This window comes from Ciona robusta, chromosome 11, assembly GCF_009617815.1.
Source record: "Ciona robusta chromosome 11, ASM961781v2".
NCBI classification, from domain to species: domain Eukaryota; kingdom Metazoa; phylum Chordata; class Ascidiacea; order Phlebobranchia; family Cionidae; genus Ciona; species Ciona robusta.
The window spans coordinates 1,568,912-1,588,803 of NC_143245.1; the positions used below are offsets into that span (position 1 = coordinate 1,568,912).

The 19,892-nt window shown below is 34.8% G+C and overlaps 1 protein-coding gene and 1 long non-coding RNA gene across 2 annotated transcripts; one reads left to right on the top strand and one right to left on the bottom strand.

Moving 5' to 3' along the window:
• Positions 1 to 110: 110 nt before the first annotated feature.
• On the top strand, positions 111 to 19,799 carry LOC149727679 (cilia- and flagella-associated protein 74-like). Its single transcript, XM_089888575.1, has 40 exons — positions 111 to 398; positions 632 to 712; positions 1,176 to 1,299; positions 1,665 to 1,749; positions 2,226 to 2,344; positions 2,610 to 2,783; positions 2,896 to 2,992; positions 3,247 to 3,384; positions 3,591 to 3,727; positions 5,196 to 5,289; positions 5,826 to 5,975; positions 6,523 to 6,696; positions 6,971 to 7,144; positions 7,700 to 7,818; positions 8,140 to 8,206; positions 8,479 to 8,568; positions 8,773 to 8,943; positions 9,364 to 9,487; positions 10,396 to 10,479; positions 10,943 to 11,028; positions 11,212 to 11,334; positions 11,806 to 11,862; positions 12,130 to 12,194; positions 12,275 to 12,403; positions 12,649 to 12,910; positions 13,360 to 13,554; positions 13,904 to 14,012; positions 14,365 to 14,471; positions 14,544 to 14,714; positions 14,877 to 15,016; positions 15,367 to 15,495; positions 15,884 to 16,049; positions 16,423 to 16,542; positions 17,124 to 17,279; positions 17,548 to 17,680; positions 17,857 to 18,011; positions 18,374 to 18,503; positions 18,885 to 19,012; positions 19,412 to 19,546; positions 19,617 to 19,799. Exons 1-40 carry the CDS (start codon positions 317 to 319, stop codon positions 19,713 to 19,715), a joined length of 5,079 nt encoding a protein of 1,692 aa, XP_089744701.1. The 5' UTR covers positions 111 to 316; the 3' UTR covers positions 19,716 to 19,799.
• Positions 17,856 to 19,503, bottom strand: LOC149727680 (uncharacterized). The gene is made up of 2 exons (XR_016386044.1): positions 19,364 to 19,503; positions 17,856 to 19,001 (listed from the first exon to the last, which is right to left on the bottom strand). It is a non-coding gene; the product is annotated as an uncharacterized LOC149727680 (long non-coding RNA).
• Positions 19,800 to 19,892: the final 93 nt, after the last annotated feature.

The following is a 19,892-nucleotide window of genomic DNA, read 5'->3' on the forward strand; positions in this document are numbered from 1 at the left end:
TCAGTTTAAATAGGATGTGTATATTTATTGGAGCTATGCTCTCATGTATAAATAACAAGAATAAAAGAGCAAAATATGCTCCCCAATATTTAACGCGGAGGTTTACAATTTCTATGTGGTTGTCGTAACCATAGAGATGTAAGGTGCTTTACCGAAGCTGAGAATCGTTAGATTTCATTTAAAATTATTAGAAACAAGAATTTCTACTATTAAATAGCCATAAAGAATAAAACTAATACTTTCTATGTTTAACAGTTACAGCAAGTGGTTGTTGTAAATATAATACACAATTAATATCTAACGTTGTGTTAAAAGAATGGAGTTCGAGAGCGTACAGCGTTTTCCACCAAGTGAAGATAAATGGAATGAAAGTTCGTCAGACGATGAACCTTACGGAGGTAGATATAAGACGCCTTTTATTCTATTTTTCCATACCGTTTGGTAGTAAACAATGAAAATTTTAAATAACAACCATATCATCACTGCGCTCGTAGACTGTTGTTAATTATTTAAAACAAGATCAGGATACTTGTATATTATGTGCCAAAGGTGTTCCGTCTTCCCCCACCCTACTATATTATGTAATTAGCTTGATATGAACCATAACTATCTTATATATTTTGATTGACAGGTGGCCAATATGATGATTTTGAAGATCTTTTTAGCAACGAAACTGAGTCTGTCCAAAATGAATCTGACGAGTCAGAGATAGGTATACGACTTCTGTGTTGTTAATATATAAGATTTCTGTGTTGATATATAAGATATCTGTGCTGTTGATAATGATGCTTAATGGGCAGAAACTTTTGACAATGCTGTTATAGTTTTCCTTTTAAATAATAGGTGTTTTTCTTTTAAAACATATTGAGTAAAAATATCGCAAAGGGATTAGTTAATTTGTTTAAATGTAGCTTAATACTTGCATATGAAAACTAAATAGTTACGATTCCATTTAATTAGCATCTCTTTTGTTGTATTGATATAGTAGTTTGCACTGGTGAAGAATCCTCCGATAGGTTACGAGCTGGTGGAAAGTATTAGAGGTTGGTAGTTGGGGGTAGAGGCTGGTGGTTACAGGGGTTACTAGTTGGTTGTTACATATAGCAGTTAGAAGATAATGTAGGGGGAGGATTTCTTACTAGCCCCCAGTAATGAATATGCCATCACGTTCACAGTAATGTACTTGGAGACGGAGCCAGGCACGCAGAAGGAAGTTGCTCAGTTGATCGTCTTACGTCGTCATCTTGATTCACTGCAAGAACAACTTTCAGAAAAAGAGTTTTTGGTGATGAAGTCAAGGTATTGTGTTTTATTATTTCTTCTTCACATATTGTGTTTATTTTGTTTTGTTTACGACAATGTTTTAAGACAAAACTTTTTTTTTTTTTTTAAAAAACATATATGTAGTTAAAAATCAACAAAACACAAGTAGCAGTATAGGATAAAGAATTGTACTCACCAGTTACTGCATCAGATGGGCAAAATACAGCCGGTACTATTTAGCATCTGGTACTACGAAAATTTAACAGATAAAAATCAAGTGTAACCAATTGTTATATAGGAGATATATATTTCACGTAAATGGCATGGTCAGTCTCTTATTCAAGTAGAACCAGTACTGTTTATATATGTGTGTGTTTTTATAAGTTATTATTCATTCACAGGGAGGAGCTAGCAGCATGTAGGACGCGCACCAAGGCGTTGGAAATTGAGTTAAATGAAGTTCTGAACGAGATTAAACAATCGCTGGTAAAATAATCATTTAGGTGTTTCTTATTTTAAAAACTACCAAACACCAGAGAAAGGGACTTATTTTCACACTGTTACATTAATAAATGCAATAAAATTGCCATAGGAAATTTAAAGTATGTGGCATCTCCTATTCAGGGTTTGCCTCTTTACTTTATTATCACATACTTTATGTGAACACCGAACATGGGTAGCGTTTAAGTTTATTCGTCGATATTTTACTTAAAACAATGTTAACATAATGGTAACCATTTCTCTATTTGTCCTTATTTACCAATCTGTGGAATTTGGCATTCTAGATAGAAAATCATGGGCAGTTTTTAAATGGTCATGTAAACACCAGCTTTATGTAAGAAGAAGCTGTATTAGAATTGCATTATCCTTCTCTTGCTGCAATGTTATTTACAAGTCGTTTTACAATTAAGCCAAATATCATAATGGTGATTGTTTCTATTTCTGTGTATTTTAATTTACAGGAAAGTGAGAATGTCGCTTCATATCATCGTCTCGTGTCACAGAAAGCCAAACTTGAAACGGAAATTGAATCTGACAAGAAATTAGAAATTGAAATAAATAATAATCTTCAAGAGTCTGAGTTGAGTATAAATGTCAATAAATGTGTGTGTGTCTTTTATATATACATGGTCTAACAGCCTGCCATTGCTACAAGGCATATAGTTCCAACAAATTTATTTTCTAAAGCCATAAATTTCACATAACTTTGTTTAAAAACAAAGTTTAGTCTGTAGCAGGGTGATACATTATGAGGGTTACTCAACAAAATCTGTTTCTTTAAAAACTGGCGTTTCAGATTTAAAATTACTTTATAATTGTAGAGTTTATCTATTATTTCATTCCAGACTTAATTTATCCCGGGTTGAAATTGAGCAGCGTCATTATGTTGAACTCGCTGAGCAAGTCGTTGCTAAGGAGGAAAGGGTGAATCAGCATAAAATGAAGATGGCAAAATATCGACTCGGCAAAGAAAGGAAGGCCGCCATCTTGGAAAAACGGAAGTGGAAAAATGCTGAAAGGTATAAGATTTCTATTATTTTTGTTTGATATAAAATTCAGTAAATTGTTTGATAATTTTTATTGGTTGATTAATAACTTGACCATTGTTATTACACATTTGTTATGTCACAGAGAACTTACTGACCTCATAAAAGCAAGAGAGTTTGCACATGAGAAAGCACTAGAGGCCGCTATAGAGAATCAGAAAAAAGCTCGAAAATTTCTCAAGGTAAGCAAAAAATATTTAAACTTTCTCATATTCACCTCCTGTATATGCTTGCAAGATTGAAGTAATGGGCCAATCCTGATCTAAATTCTAGAACCCATTTAACGTACTGAATGAGGAATAATTGTAAGTTATTTAACCTCGCAGGGAATGCAAGGACAGTCGTTCGATGTTTTGTTTCATACACTTCGTGCCCGCTTACGAGTTACATGTATGTAACTTTGTATGTATGGCATAATATTTTTTTTTGTTTCCAGCAAAGTTTAAGCCGTGTTCGTGATAAAGAACAAACACAAGTGGAAAATGAAGTTGCGAATATTGGGGGGAGAGTGAAGAGTATTATTTCATTAAAGGAAAGCATCAACTCAAACAGGGAGAATCTTAAAGCACTGCAGGTGATGTAACTGTAGTGTTTCTTATCTGTATTTACCCCTTCAAATTTTGGTCTAAAAACTGTTCAATTAAAAAGTAATGATAATAAATAATAAAAACATATTGTAATTTTTTACTGAAAATAGGTAAAATGTATGACTACTTGATGTAAATTTAAACATTTTAAACTGTAGGATTAGTTTTTTTATTTCACCTAGTTTTTCTATAGGCCCGAGATGCTGCGTTCAAAAAGCAGCGTGAAACATCAGAACTACTGGAGCGGAACCAAGTTTTAAGAGAAGGAGGAAACCCACAACAAGTCTTGCTTCGAAGGAAGAAAAAGGAAGAATTTGAAAAAAATAAAATGTAGGTGGTTTATTCCAAAGTTAGTATAGACCAAGTTAGGAAACGGATTGTAAAACAACGAGTCTTGTTATCCATTGTCTCGCGTCTATGACGTCATAGTCGCCACCATTACGGAGCCCACGGCATAGCATTTTATCATTGCTGGGTGCTGTTTTTCGTTTAAATATTGCGATTTTTTAAAAACCAAGCACTTCTGCGCGTAAAAATGGCTTTCTACTAATGTTATATCTTATCACAATAATAAACCTCACAAAAATAATCAACTTTTATTGAACACTCAATCGATTCAAAAGTAAAAAAACAGAAAATATCAAGTTTACTAACCAAAAACATAAAAGAACGTGTTTAAAATATAAAAATACAAACAAAAACGCATAACATTACCATAAACTGGTGTATCTAGCTGCAGTTTTGCATGTAAATTGCCGTGATTTTACTTTTTGGCTCACAAACTCAACACGTATACCCGGCAACGAAACTTAAGGTATCTTTGTAAAATTTGCCTAATATCGAAGTGACATTGAGGAAAACAATACTGAGTTACTATTTTTGGTCCTCTGCTTGAATTAGTAAGCTACCTTTTCTGCGTTCCGGGTCTTTATGAAATCGGAAAACGCGAACACCTTATCTGCTAGTAGACTTAAGCAGTTGGGAGCTGCATGTCCACTCATGTTGGATTATAAATGTAGTAAAGAATGGCTCTGTAGGTTCGTAGGTATGATCATATATTATTATGTAAACAAAGCTGATTGCTGCTAGTCTTAATCGCCAACGTAAAGTACCCTGTTAAACCACACTTTACGCCGAAAACCAGTCAAAATATTAATTTACTCCACATTAATTCCTAGATTTAATATTATATAACAGGATTTATATTAGAAATTATATTTTAAAGGTTAAAACAACCGCTATACGTGTTTTCTAGCTTTGTATCGCTTACAAGAACTAAATGAACACATGCCGACCATGCATTTGTATAGGCGATTCACGCTCTGTGGGCTCCGTAATGGCGGACACGAGCGCCGTTTCCTAACTTGGTCTATACTAACTTTGGTTTATTCTAACAAAAAAGAAGGTAAAAGCTAAGTATTGCATTTGAATGTAAACTCGCTTGCCACTCATTGAATTATACAGATTAAGCGTCCTGCAATGTAACGACTGCCAGCCTTTCCGTTTCTTTCTCTTCTTGTGTTTTTTAATGTTCGAATTTATTACAAAATATACTCACTCAATAAATGCTACAGGTGGATTATTCAAAGTTATTACTGCTAGTACCTGGGGTTGCAGGCCAATGCTAGGGTTTCTTAAACTGCATTAATTAACATTACAATCAATAAGATAAAAAGCTCACAGTTTTGTGTCAAACTATCATTACCTCCCCTGAATTTATAAACCCTTTAACCTATGACTAGAGCTATTGCAATGTGTGGATAAGCGGACATAACGGTTTATTTTTATTCTATTCCAGATCTTTCAAAACTCAGCAAACAACGAATCGAATGAAAATTGTTTCAACAATTTTGAAAGAAGAGGAAAATATTGAACGTAGGAAGAAGCAACAGGTTGGGATAAAATGAAAGTTGATTTACTTTAAATTTATTCAATAATCGTAATGGAAATGCATTAATTTTATTTACTAGTTCTCGTAATATCTCAATTTTAATCACATTTTTTCATAACAGTATAGCCTAATTATTATAAACATAATTGTTTGTTTGACTAAAATAGTCCAATTAAAAACCCTGATATAAAAAGTTGGGATACGCACATGTGTTCACTGAGTCATGATGGTATATATCATAGATAAAAGTGTGACTGATTGTGAATGAATAAAAAAACATAGATTTTTCTTCCAATTAGAACTTTAATATTGTTTAATTAAATGTTGTTTACTTAAATTTCATGGTATTTTCTGTGGATGTAACGGTCACATCTTTTAATCAAAACAGTATTTATTTCTATTTTATCAATAAGCATGTTTTAACAACTGTTGTTTTAAGATTACTGACCACCTTTTTGCTTTTGTAAACTTTCTCGTTCTTCGTAATTGTGACCGAAGAGGCGAAATAAATTTCATTCTTTAAATTATATTTTTCAGCCCCAACTCTGGTCAACCAAACACACAGAGAAGTTGAAGGAAGTCCAACCACTGAAGAAACCATCCATACATACTAAGATTGAGCTAACTGAGGATAATGAACCGATATTTCTTCAACAAACTAAGTATTTGCAACAAACGCCGCGCGAGGTAAAAATATTATCCTGATGTAAATATATTATTTTGGGTAAAACTATGATATTCTCTATTCCAAGGATCTGGTGTAACAGATAAAAAAAAACGTAACAGATAAAAATCAGGTTCAGCTAATTGTATAACAAAAGGTATATATTTGTTAAAAATGCATGGCCAGTGTCTTATTCAAACATTACCTTCTGTGCTCTGTTTATTTGAGTGAGGTTGTACAGCATGATACACCGAAGATGTAGACCACAGTTTGCCCACCTCCACATGCTGTATCTTAAATTTTATAAATACTCCACCAAGTTCAAAAATGTTTTTATCTTTTTTTAATGTTTTGTTTTGTTTGAGAGAGGCTGTACAACATCAAACGCCAGGAGTGTAGATCAAAGTTAGCCCATTTCCACATTTGTTTTCATAATTTTCCTACAATATGTGTTTTGTCTTTTTTTAATGTTTTACTTAGCGTAATCATTTTTTTTTCTAACTATTGCTTATTTATTTTTCGCAACTCTTGGAAAAGATTTTTAAACTAACAGTCAATATTTTGTCCCAGGATGTTCAGAGAGAAGTGGACTCTGTATCGTCATCTAGTGGTCAAGATATTTCTCAATCTCCGTCAACGTTGGCTCTTCGGAAGACAACAATGGTTGCCAACGACAACGAGGAAGAAGATCTTGCTCAACCTGAGTTCCAGGGAATGTGGGATCAAAAACACAAAGTTTACAAGGTCGTACTCAAAGTTTCAATAGATAACAACTATGTAACGGTCATGCCTTTTATCCAGACATTATTTCTTTTTCTTTTTATCAATAAACTATTTTAACTGTAGTTTTACCTTTACTTTCCGTCTTTTTGCTTTTGTAAACTCTCTTGTTCTTCGTTATTATTACCAAGAGACAGCATAAATTTTATTCATTTATCATATTTTTTATTTAGTTAAAACGTTTAAAAATTTAAATAGTTACTGGTTGTGCATTGGTTGACTAATATGTTTTGCTTAGGTTCCAAAAGAAGACGTCACTTTAAAACCAACAGGGGGGACAAAGATGGAGCATGATATAATGAAACGTACGCTGGCAAAACATAAAGATGGTATAATAGTCCAGCAGGTGGCAGCAGGGAGAGAGTTCAAAGGTCGACCATTCAACAGTAAACCAGAGGTCATCCACTTTAAGGTAAGATAGAAATATTATAATACATAACACAATTTGTTATATTTACCAAAAATCAAACTAGATACTAATAAACAAAATAAGGCAGAAGACTTATATTAAATATTTTTCAAATTATTGAATTTATTAATATTGAAAATTATGAAGATCTTTAATAAACTAAATCATATCCTAAAATATATGGTTTTAAGCACTACGAAGGTTTACGCATGGTGTTTGCAAACTATCTTTATGTTGTGAACAACCAAGCTCTTCTGAGCAAAGAGTTAGGTGTGGGTATCATACCCTAGGTGCAAACCTGGTGCGGTAGGGTAGGCAGGCATGCCATTAAACTTTCTGCACTGCATTAATCTGTAAAGTGTAAACATTGGCATCAAATTCGTTTAAAAGAATGCCTGTCTGATTATCCCTACTTCTCTTGCATTCTAAAAAAATTGTTGCATATGATCGTGCGAGTATAACTTCAATTAATTATAAAGTCTTATTGTATGTATAACTTCAATTATATATAGGCATAATTTCATATACTTATCACTTCAATTATTTATTGTTATATAGGATCTTGATGTCGGGCGAGTTTACAAGAAAAAGATCACGATCACCAATGTTTCATACAGCATTAACTTTTGCAAGTTATGTGGATTATCTGAACATTTAAAAGATTTTATCAAAATTGAGTAAGTTATTCAGTATTAATATTTGTTATCATTACATAGTGGTTGGGTTATAATGCTGTGGTCGCATCGAAACAATTTAACTTATTTAACCTTATGTGCAGGGAAATGATAAAAGTTATAACATGGGTGTTCTGTTTCATACACCTTCTTCTCGCATACGAATTACCAAGCATGTAACTATGTGAGTCATTGCCCCCTTATATGATGACTTCATATGTAATAACCTCTTATAAAACATCTACTTAATAGAAATCACAAACTTTACTAAACAATAGAAATCATATACAATACATTAAATAACATCAGGTGTTACATTTATAGTTTCGAACCCCCTGGACAAATGTCAGCTGGAATGTCATGTGACATGTTTGTTACTTTTAAACCAATGGTGAGTATGATGTCATAAAATTCAGTATGATGTCATAATGTTAACTATTATTTTGATACAACAGCCAGGGTTTTTTAATTTACACTCTTTCCCGCACTTTTTATTCATTGCCTGTTTAACTGACTTATTTTGCTGTTAATTCCCTTCCTCTTTGTTATTTTAATAACATAATCTTTGCTATCGATTTCGAGAAGATAAACACAAAATTATATTATTATGTCACACACTTTGTAGTTTTATAAGTTGACTCACGAAGCTCTTTATGATGTCAGATAAACGAAGATTTGATCGGTGAAGTTTTCTTTCTCGCACAAACTGGACCTTTCTCCATTCCTCTCAAATGCACAACCAAGAAATGTGATGTAAGGATTCCTGTTATGCTTTGTTTTATGTATGGCTGACAATTTAGACAACCCATTAGTAACCAGCTGTGCTCTTGTTTCTCTTGATCTAATATTGGCAGCCATTTTGGTCACCACTTCAATACTCCTTACCAAGTATATCGTTGAAACTGTGTATGCCGCTGTGCTCTTAACCTTCTAATATTCACCACCCTCCAACCACAGCTTTCTGTTGATGTTGAGTCGATAAACTTTGGAACTCAAGTTGTCGGCGAAACGATTCGCCGCTCGGTGGTGCTACAGAACAAAGGAGCGCTCGGGTCAAGATTCGATTTTCAAAAAATTCCGGAAAATCCAGCAACGACGTACACCCTGGAGACCTCACTTGGAAGATTGGTGGGGTGGATGTGTTTATATTTGCATGTTGGGGCAACAACAGTCATTAAAACATGGGTGTTTTGTTTTACACACAATATGCCAGCTTACCAGTTACCACGTGTCCACGTACATAACTTTCTGGATGATTGTTCTTAATTTTTTTCAAACTGATTTATAATGTCATAATGATTGATCAGTATTATTTTGTGATGAAACAAGTGAATAAAACTTCTGTAAACATAGGTAGCAACTTTTCTTAACAAGCAAAAGAGGAATGTATTGCTGTTTTTAGCAAGTATTTATGATATACAACAATAATTGTTCTGCATTGTATTCTATGATGATGAGGTCCTGCAGTGTGACATGCCTTGGGTCATAGCATCTAGGTCAGGATTGGCCTATTATTGTTTTACATTACATATCTTTATGACATCACAGACAACAGCAGAGACCCCAGGGATGACACCAAATGATGTTTCAGAACGGTTGAAGACGAGCACCACTATTCCATTGAACACCGCACTCAAGTCAAGGAGGACTCAACAAAGTGAACGTTTAACAGGTTTGATTGTTGTAACAAATTCAGGAAATCTGACCCTGATGTGGTGCTTATACAGTGGAATGATTCTTGTGTAAAGAATTACAGTAAGGTTCTGGTGCTACGAAAATTCAACAGACTAAAATCAAGTCCAACTTTGTTTAGTTGTTGTTTTTTTATTTGTCTGTTACCTTCAACAGGTTTGGTAACTTTAGTTAAATGACATAACTAGGGGATACCGAGTTCAAATCTCGATGCTGCTACTGTTGTTAGTGAGTTCCCTATGCTAATTACTTCAACCCACTGTTCAGTAGCAAAGCACCACCACCAAAGCAATCTTACATGCAACAAAACTATAACTCCAACTTTTTGCTTACTATATTTTATCATTCTGGTTTTACACTTAAAGCTTTGGTTACAACATTGATGTTTTCCCATTTTTACGAAAATGTCTCCAAGATGGTCCCATTAATTCACCATGACTAAAATGTTGTGCCCTTTTCTTCTATTACACATACCTTAATGTATTTTACTCATTTCACAGTTTTATTGGGGTTAGCATAAAAAGTTTCATTATCTATCCGGTGCCATGGCGTAGTGGTAAGCGCGCCTACCTGTAACCATTAGGTAATGGGTTCAAGGCTCGTCGCTGCTACCATTGTGGGTGTATGTGTCCTTGGGCAAGACACTTAACGACAATTGCTCCAACCCAGTGGTCACTAATGGGTTGTCCAAATTATCAGCCATACATAAAAAAAATGAAAAAATCCCAAAAAAATAATCACCCACAAAGTAACATACATGGTAACTAGTAAGCTGGCACGAGGTGTTAAACCCGTGTGATAACGACTGTCTTTTTCCGGCCACGTGAGGATAAATTAAGTTAACTTTATTCATTCTTTCATGTAATAAATAATCATTTCCATCACCAGACAATCCACAAACTGCTGAAACTTTGGGGAAAATGACGGAATTTCCGATTCAAGGTGATGAAGAATATGAAGAACAACATGGAGGTTGGTTTAGCAGCGCGCATGAGGTGTATGACTACACTTGGGTGTGTCTGGTGTATAAGTATACCCATGTTATAACTCGACAGTAAGCATGAGGTGTATGAATACACCATGTACGTCTGGTGTATAAGAAGACACCCATGTTATAACTCGACAGTGAGCATGAGGTGTATGAATACACCATGTGTGTTTGGTGTATAAGAAGACACTCATGTTATAACTCGACAGTGAGCATGAGGTGTATGAATACACCATGTGTGTTTGGTGTATAAGAAGACACTCATGTTATAACTCGACAGTGAACATGAGGTGTATGAATACACCATGTGTGTCTGGTGTATAAGAAGACATCCATGTTATAACTCGACAGTAAGCATGAGGTGTATGAACACACCAAGTGTGTCTGGTGTATAAGAAGACACTCGTGTTATTTCTCGACAGTGAGCATGAGGTTTTTCTGTTTCAGATTACCGAGACGAAGGAGATGAGATAACGTTCGTTACCCCGGCAACCGAATATCAGGCAGTTCCTGATGAACTCAAAGTTGGGGAGGTTGGTTAAGTGTTTGGAAGAGCTTGTGTAATGTTTTGAGAGTAAAATTGTTGAAGATTAGTCCGTTTTAATAAATATTCGTATAATATTTTTCCAGGCACATACCATTGTTTTAATAATATTGATTTATTTTACTTCTATAATGGTGTTTCTATGGTATTTATTTATTTTGTGTCCATGTAGATAATGAGTGGTGAAATTGAACCGTTCTCATCAATCAAACTTGACATAATATTTGCCCCATGCATTCCTGGAGATATACAAGCTAACTTCCGTATTTCATTCACCGACGCAGAGTCACAGCCGGTGAGTTATTTCTACACAATTCCATATCTATACAAGTGTATATCAACCTTCCATGGTCTGTGGTGCTCATTGAAGTCCAGACATTTTAAACTGCACACTAACAACAAAATTACCCAAGTCTTAGTTATGACTATCCACATCTGCTAGGTAGCGAGCCAAATCTGGCCTGAATTGTAAGACTTTAAAAACCTTACCGATGTAAAATAGAATCCATAGCCGCTATATTACAAAGTGTTGGTGTTTTCAACACATTTTATGCTAAACAGTCGTCCCTTTCATCTAATAAACTTTTCACACCTATTCACCTTTTGATTAGATATAAAGAAAGTTGTTTAACCTTAACTTGAAACATTCTTGACACATTATTCTGATCTTCAACACTGAAAACTAAAACAGTTATAATCCAATACATTCTAATACAATCCAATATTCTTTACATATTTTACATAAATAATCAATCTTATGTTTCAGCTTCTGATCAAAACAAAAGCGGTTGCCATTGATGTCCCTGTGTGGTTGGAACGCCAGGTGTGTATGTGTTTTCAAACTTTGACACATTTTATATTTGTTGTTTAATATTTTTAGCTCAGTTGTTTAAAAAGTACTTGTGTACAACAACCACGTTTTTTAATTGACACTCTTTCCCGTACTTTTTATCCATAGCGTGTTTAAACAAATGTCATTTTGCTGTTAATTCCCGTTTCTTTGTTCTTTAAAAAAACATGATCATCACTATCGTTTTCGAAGAGATAAAAACAATGTAATGTTAATTAATGAATTTTAATTTTTCCCCAGAATGTGGATTTGAAAGTTTGCATGTATGACAGGTTGTACCAAGAGCAGATAGTAGTTCATAACAGGTGAAAGTTCAAACAAATATATAAAAAAAAATCATTACAAGAATGTTGTGTTTATTTTATGATCTCTATGTTACCACTAGAGCGAGCACTGCGCTTCGTTTAAACTTTGAAGTTCCCAAGGAATTGCGTAATCACATGGAGTTGTTGCCGAAGACAGGATACATACAAGCCAAGCAAACATTTACCGCTCAACTCAAGTTTCTACCAAGGTTTGAATATTATTTGGCTTTAAAGTTTATTAGATGAATGTAACTTACTTTATCCTTCCATTTGGTAGTAAGAAAATAACATTCAAATAATTATAGACTGTTGTTAATTGTTTAAAACGCGATCAGGATATTCGGATATTATGTGCTAAGGTGTCCTGTCTTCCCCCACCCTACTATATATGACATTTATAAAGCGTTTAATATTACATCTATTATTTAATGATATATATGATATTTATATCCAGACAAACCCTGGCAGAGGACAGCGGAGGTTTGTTTGACATCGAGACAGGGATCGTTGAAGCACCAATGGTGATACGAGTTGCTGATCAAACTCGTCCCGTTCCTTTCGTCATAAACGCCGTTGTGACATCATCAGATCTTGAATTTGATCGACCGAGTGTAGACTTTGGTTGCTGTGGAATCCACGAGTCGGTTGTTTCAACTGTAAAGTTGACAAATCATTCAATTCTCCCCCAGTTGTTCGGTTTTGTTGGAATTCCTGAGGTAAATTGTTGTTTTGAGGGGGTAATGTGCCTACACTGGCCTAAATCCTAGCACCCATGGCATTCCGTGCTGCGGGTTCCAACCCACTTGGAATAGATTAAAGTTGTTGTTTAATGAGTTGGTTGATAACTGGTAATGCAAAACATTTGTTATATATTGCAGAAGGGTAAAAGTAAATAAGGGTAGATTAAAGATATTGATAGATTTGTTTATTGTATCAAAATTTATGAAAATAGTGAATTAACGACAATTGCTCCAACCCAGTGGTCACTAATGAGTTGTCTAAATTGTTAGCCATACATAAAAAAAACAAATGTTACATCCGTGGTAACTTATAAAGTGGCACGAGGTGTATGAAACAGAACACCCGTGTTATGGCGACGGTCGTTTTCCGGCTACGCGAGGATAAATCCCATTCATCACAATAATATTCAATTAATATTAAACAGTACGTTGATATTCAACCCAATGATGGATTCGGGACAATCTTACCGCTTGAAACAATTGACATAGACATCATAATCAACGCTAAGCGTGCTCGTGATTATGACTTCACACTCCTGTGTAAATCTGGGATAAATAGGGAATTCCCGCTCCATTGTCGAGCAGTGGGGGTTCACCCCCCACTAGAGCTAAGTCATCAGGTGTTTATAATGATTCTATTTTACAACTTAATTTGTTTCTATAGTTAACACTTTTAATTTCCATGTATTTCTATAAAACAAGAGAAATAACAAAGAAAACTAGAATTTCTCAAACTTCTTGTTCAAGACTTACTATATGTGCATAACATCTTAGATTCCACTTTAATCACTACGCGTCGAAGTATTTTTAATTCCCCCAGTGCTTACCCAATTACAAATGCACGATTTATTAAACAGTTATTCGGTTTATTATTTTTTATATTAATCTTTTTGACCTTTTTGCCCCGCGTTGAGAAGTTACTAAATAAATAAAGAAATAAACTGTATCGAATATTCAACAAACACGCAGGTCATCAACTTTGCCGCAACAGCTTTGGACGATGTTTCCACCTCAACCTTCCATGTTATTAACTCTCATATCAGTTCAAATGAGTTCACACACCCTGTGCCTAGGATTGGTTAGTTTATTCTGATACTCTATAGATTTCTGTTACTTCTGCTACCAGGCATAGTATAAACAATGTATTACTGGCTCATCTGGTATAAAAACACCAGATAAGCCACTAATACATTATTTTACTCTATAGATTGTTTCGTTGTATAACCACCTCCTGCCAGTTTTTGGGTTGTCTGGCCCGTGGTACAGTTGGTTAGCACACTTGTGTCAACTTGCCCCTAACCCATAGGTAATGGGTTCAAGACTCGTTGCTGCTACCACTGTATACCAATGTGTCCTTTAACTTGATAGCGACAAAAAGTTGAATTATCAGGAAAATTGTGATGTAACATTGGGTGTTTTTTGTTCTTTAGGTAAAGGGGAAATAGCAAAAGTTGGTCCCACTTCATTTGAATTTATGGTCCCAGATAATATCCCAATATCTATTACACCTTCAGTAGGAACGGTTCAACCAGGGGAGGTAACTTTGTTTTAAATCATACTTTGGTGTTGAGTACAAATTAAAGATGTTGCTAAAACTTGTGTTTTTTAGAAATGTCACATAACTGTGGAGTTTTCCCCCAAACTTCATGATTATGATGTCAGAAAGGAAGCTGTGCATGTCATAGAGAGCATGAGGGAGGAGAAAGCGAAAGAGCAAGAGGAGAAGAGAATAAGAGAAGCGGAGGAACTCGCTAAAAAGCAATTAGAAGAAGAAAAACAGGTTTGTATCATATTTCTATGTTTTTTTATTAATTTGATGCAAAGTGGGTATTACGTAAATGTGAAATAAATATTTCAATTTTTACTTTATTTTGTTATAAAACTTCCTAATTTTTATTATTTCACTAAAGCTGTTTTTAAACAATCTTTCCAAACCAACCAGCCAAAAGGAAAGAAAACGCCCAAAACTCCGGCAAAACCCAAAACTGGAGAATCTGCTCCGAAATCTGGTAAAAGTTCGGCAAAATCTTCGGAACAAGCGAGTGACGCACCTCTTCCTACACCAGAGGAAATTGATGATAAGTATGTTTGTGATGTCACATTATGTTTGTGATGTCATATTTGTGGTGTCACAGTTTGCTTGTGATGTAACAGTGAATATGGTAATATATTATAGCAAAAGTTTTAGCTTTTGCGATTTTAAAATATCTTTGATTTATAGTGTATTTAGCAAATGTTTGTTTCAATTGATTTTGCACCCTTTTGATCATGTACATGATGCCTAGTACAGTGACCAAGAGACAAAATATATAATATTACATTTCCACTGTTGCTACCAGGCATATTATACCTATATTTCATCAGCAAAATTGGTGCTGGAAGAGTCATAACCTTATTCCAATGTAACCTTAAACACAATAATTACTTTCCAGGTCAAAAGCATACAAAGCAGCTCATGCGTTCCTAACACGCAATTATCCCGGTTCATTTCAAACTTTTATCATTCCATGCCTCGTGGCTTCCGGGTCGTGCTCGGATGATGATTTGTCGCTGAAATACAAGTAAGTGAAATACAGTCAAGCTTTTAAAATGTAGGGAAGCAAGAATTGTTAGTTGTGAATTCTTTAAAACCAGTTTGATGCCGATGTTTAATGAATAATTTAGTGTAGAAAATTTTGGGGTAAGCTTGTCCACCCTGCCACCCCAGATTTACTGTCTGTGTATGGGTTATATGCATTACATGTGCTAAGTCAACCATATTTATATTATTTGGACCATCTTTAATTTTCACATAAAGATCTTATTCTTCACTTCGTTTATTATTTACATGAACAATGTTAATTAATGTGTTGTAAATTATAAACTATTTCAGGAGTTATTTTCCACTATGTAATCTATAACATAGCATTTTATTTCATTTTCTAATGATTTTTATCACCCATCGTTTAGCACTGCAAACACATTATACCTTGAAGTCCATTGCCCTGTCATAAAACCTCCCGTTGTCATAATATCCAACCAAGGGCACAGCCTCACTGACTTTGGACAAGTTTCTATCGGACAAAACGCGATTAAACCAATCAGTATTCAGAATATATCTGAAAACTCAGTAGAGGTGAGTTACTATGGGTCATTGTTGGGTTACTAAAGGTCATTATGCAATTACTTTCTATGGCATTATTAAATTGCTTCAACCCAATGGTCCAAAATTGTTAGAAGAAAAAAAAACATAAAAATAAATAAAAAAAGAACACAAAGTGACGTACATGAAACCCATGTTATAACGACTGTCGTTTTCCAGTCATGCAAGGAAAAAGTAAGTTAAATAAACACACATAATAAGGTGACATATACATGGTAATTCATAAGCGGGCATGAGGTGCATGAAACCCATGTTATAACGACTGTCGTTTTCCGACCATACAAGGATAAAGTAAGTTACATTCATCTGCCATTCCATCCACCTTCATTCACTCCCTACTTTCCAGCTTAAAGTTTCCGTCCTTGATACAAGTGGGCCGTTCCAAATGTTGAACGCACTCCGAACGTTAAAACCCGATGAAACACACACCATACTCGTCTCTTTCACACCAAATATGGGCAAAGTGGTAAGTATTTAAAATCTCTTTTTTTGTTTTTACCATTTTTTTTGTTTTTTAAAAACTGTTGTTTTATCGTACTACCTGTTTTTCCGCTCGTGTAAATTTTCCTGTTCTTTTTTTATTGTTACCAAAGAGACAAAATAAATTTTATTTATTCATACATGGGCAAGCAGTGACCATATAAAACTTTAGCCTGACTGCCAAATCATAGCTCCATGCCCTTTCATCAGAGCTATCCTCTCTTGTATTGATATACTAGCATCATAAGTATAATATATATGGAGTTACATTGTACATAACATATTGGTCCTCTGTCATGGGTCCTAGGACTTTGGCCAGGTTTGGCCCATTAACCCCTTAACGAACAAACACCTTGTTACCCACATAACTCTTATTACCCCCCATATTCACTCCTATTAACGCTTTTACCCCCCATATTAACAAACTATCTAACAAACCACTTCTTACCCACCCATGCCCCCTTATGACTCTTTTATTCTCGTTTGGGTAATAGGCCAATCCTGCCTTAAACCTCACCTCCTCGACAAGACCCCACCAATAAGCATACCCCTTCCTTTCCTCCCCAGTTTTACGAAGTGTTGAAGATAATCGGCCCGTCGTCTGAGCTCGACGTTTGTCTCACAGGTCACGGGGTCACCCCGGTCATTAAACTTGTTCCGAATCAACGAGTCCTCGACCTAGGTCATGTGATCACGGGGGAAACCTCATCAACTGCTTTCACGGTTCGTTGCTCATTCAAATGAGATTCTTTGCAATTTTAAGGAAAATAATAAACATTTTATTTTAAAGCACATTAATTAAAAAACGTCTAGAGAATACTACTAAAGCACATATTTTATATGAGATGCAAATTGAAATTAATAAATTGTAAATTAGTAGTCAAAACTGAGTAAAAATAATCCTATTTTGTCTTTTTTTTGTACAAGAAACGTTATTATTTTATACTGTTTGTTTTTTATCTGTTTGATTAAGTTGTTTTGTTTTTATCAGCTGGAAAATCAGTCGTCATTAGCGATTAAATACAGCATTCGATTGGACAGTGGTTCATTATTACGACATCATAATCTGCAACAATTACCTGATTTTATATCAAGAAGTGGTGATGAAAGAAAAGCTTTAGTTGGTTCGTTGTTGTTGTTTTTAAATAAACCTCGTTTTTATGTAAGAATATTTAAACAATAAAAAATGATTAGTTTTGCATAAGGTTGTTATAAAACTAGAAATTCAATTTAAATATCAGTAACTCTATAATTTGAATGTCATTAAATACTTCCATCACACCCCTTCATTTAAATTCAGGTCCTCAAAATCACAACGGTTCAACCGTATTTGATTGCGTACCGTGTGAAGGCAACATCAGTACTGGTGAATCTCACGAGATAAACGTCACGTTCCAACCAGATCAACCAAGCACTAAGTTTTCAGACGGCGCAAGGATAATATTATTTAATACAGTAATATATTGTATGGTATTTTTCAAGATTATTTTACAGTAAAAAATAGCGTTTCTATCATTTATTTGTGTACCAATGTTTCGACATTCAATACTGGTTATTTCACCAGTTTTTATATGATAATACTTTTATGGGGTAATGAAGTACTCTGACATGCCATGCTGCTTGGCCTTGCACACATAAAATAGAACGGTCATAAGTTTACAAATTGGCAAGGAATAAATATAAGCAATGATGTATTCCTCATAGGGTACAGTTTTTCTAAAATAGAGTTTAAGGCCGCTTGGTTAAAATCTGCAAGTTTTTTTGTTATATTTTTGTAATTTTTGATGACAAACAATTGTCTTTATGATGTCATACAGGAAGAAGCTCATGTGATTGAACTACGAGGTAAAGCTCACGATCATATGATGTTTATTGAGGGGAATGATCCACTAGACGTCCCTGTTGAGTCGCTGACATCGGACGGGGGAAACAAAGATACAAACGGAGGTAAGCAAAAGGTTCTGGGTTCAACTCCCATGTATGGGACTCCATGTCATAAAGTCAACCGCATTAACTTTAAGGTTAGTCTTTTTGTCTGTTACGTATTTTTTAGCACTTGTTCCGGACTGTATTTATTTACATAAAAATCATCCAACTATATCAGCACCACATCAGAGGTTCACAAAATTTACTACGGATATATTAGCTTTAACTGAGAGTCGTTATACCACGGGTGTTCTGTTTCATACTCATCTCCGCTTATGAGTTACCAATTAAATAATTTTGCAAGTATTTTTTGGGGGGAATTGATGGTTGATAATTTAGATAAACTATTAAGGACCACACAGGTTTGAGCTGTTTCTGATATATTTCATTGTTACATCACAGATGCAATCGTCCCGATGAAAAATATTCTGATTTCCTTCATGAGCCATGTGTCCGAGAAAGGGTTTTCCCCTGCACAGAGAAAGCTTGACATTGGTTGTGTTAAAAGCATCGCGTTTGCTGCAAGGAAGGTAATCGGTTGAATGTAACTTGCTTTATCCTCACAGGATCGAAAAAAGACAGTCGTTATAACACGGGTGTTTCATTAACACATGGGTACTAACCACTGATCCACAGCACTGGACTAATCTCTCATTTTTAATATATCATAATACTTTGTACGAGTGGGGTTCTTTACCACAACTAGCTAGAGGGCCTTGTATTTAACCTTAGTTGACCCACAACCCCCAGGACATAATAACTCAACATTCAAGTTGCAAATTTTATGACATTGTGGCGGCTACAACTTAGTGAATCACACTTGTCATTGTGGAAACCATCATATACCTCCTTATTATTTATACACAAGTTTTTTTTCTTACCATTGTTATTTCCCGTCGTTTATTTAATAATTTCGTCATTATTAATAGAACGGTGAATGGTCAGTGGATAATATTCAATCGGCTCAGAACGCCGGTTTCAGCATCGAACCTCTCAAATCAACTGTTGATGTTGATTCAACAAAACCAATACAATTTACTTGGACTCCTCCAGAGAACCATGACGTAAGTGTGACGTCATGATGACGTTATATGTCCTATTAAGTTTATAATAATTTATTGTTACGTCACACAGCCGAATGTCCCGGTCACTACGTCAGTGTTGCTGACGTTGAAAGGTGACGTCACACTCAACTACAACGTCATACTATCCGGCCTCGTTTCGTTCAAATGACGTCATCAGCTATGACGTCGCCGCATGCTTATTGATTTATGTAGCAACTATATTTTTCTAAATAAACAAAACAAAGATAAGTTACTTTCTAAAAACGGTGGAATGTCTTATATGAATATTTAAGCTTTGAGAAAACCGTTTTTGTTACATATGATAATGCGTGTAAGAGAAAGTTAC

Bases quoted from the DNA above. Each gene is read 5' to 3' on its own strand.
- LOC149727679 (XM_089888575.1), top strand. From the start codon at position 317: ATGGAGTTCGAGAGCGTACAGCGTTTTCCACCAAGTGAAGATAAATGG. The intron at 13,555-13,903 runs GTGTTTATAATG...ACAAACACGCAG, and splicing joins CACTAGAGCTAAGTCATCAG to GTCATCAACTTTGCCGCAAC. The intron at 16,050-16,422 runs GTGAGTTACTAT...CCTACTTTCCAG, and splicing joins TATCTGAAAACTCAGTAGAG to CTTAAAGTTTCCGTCCTTGA.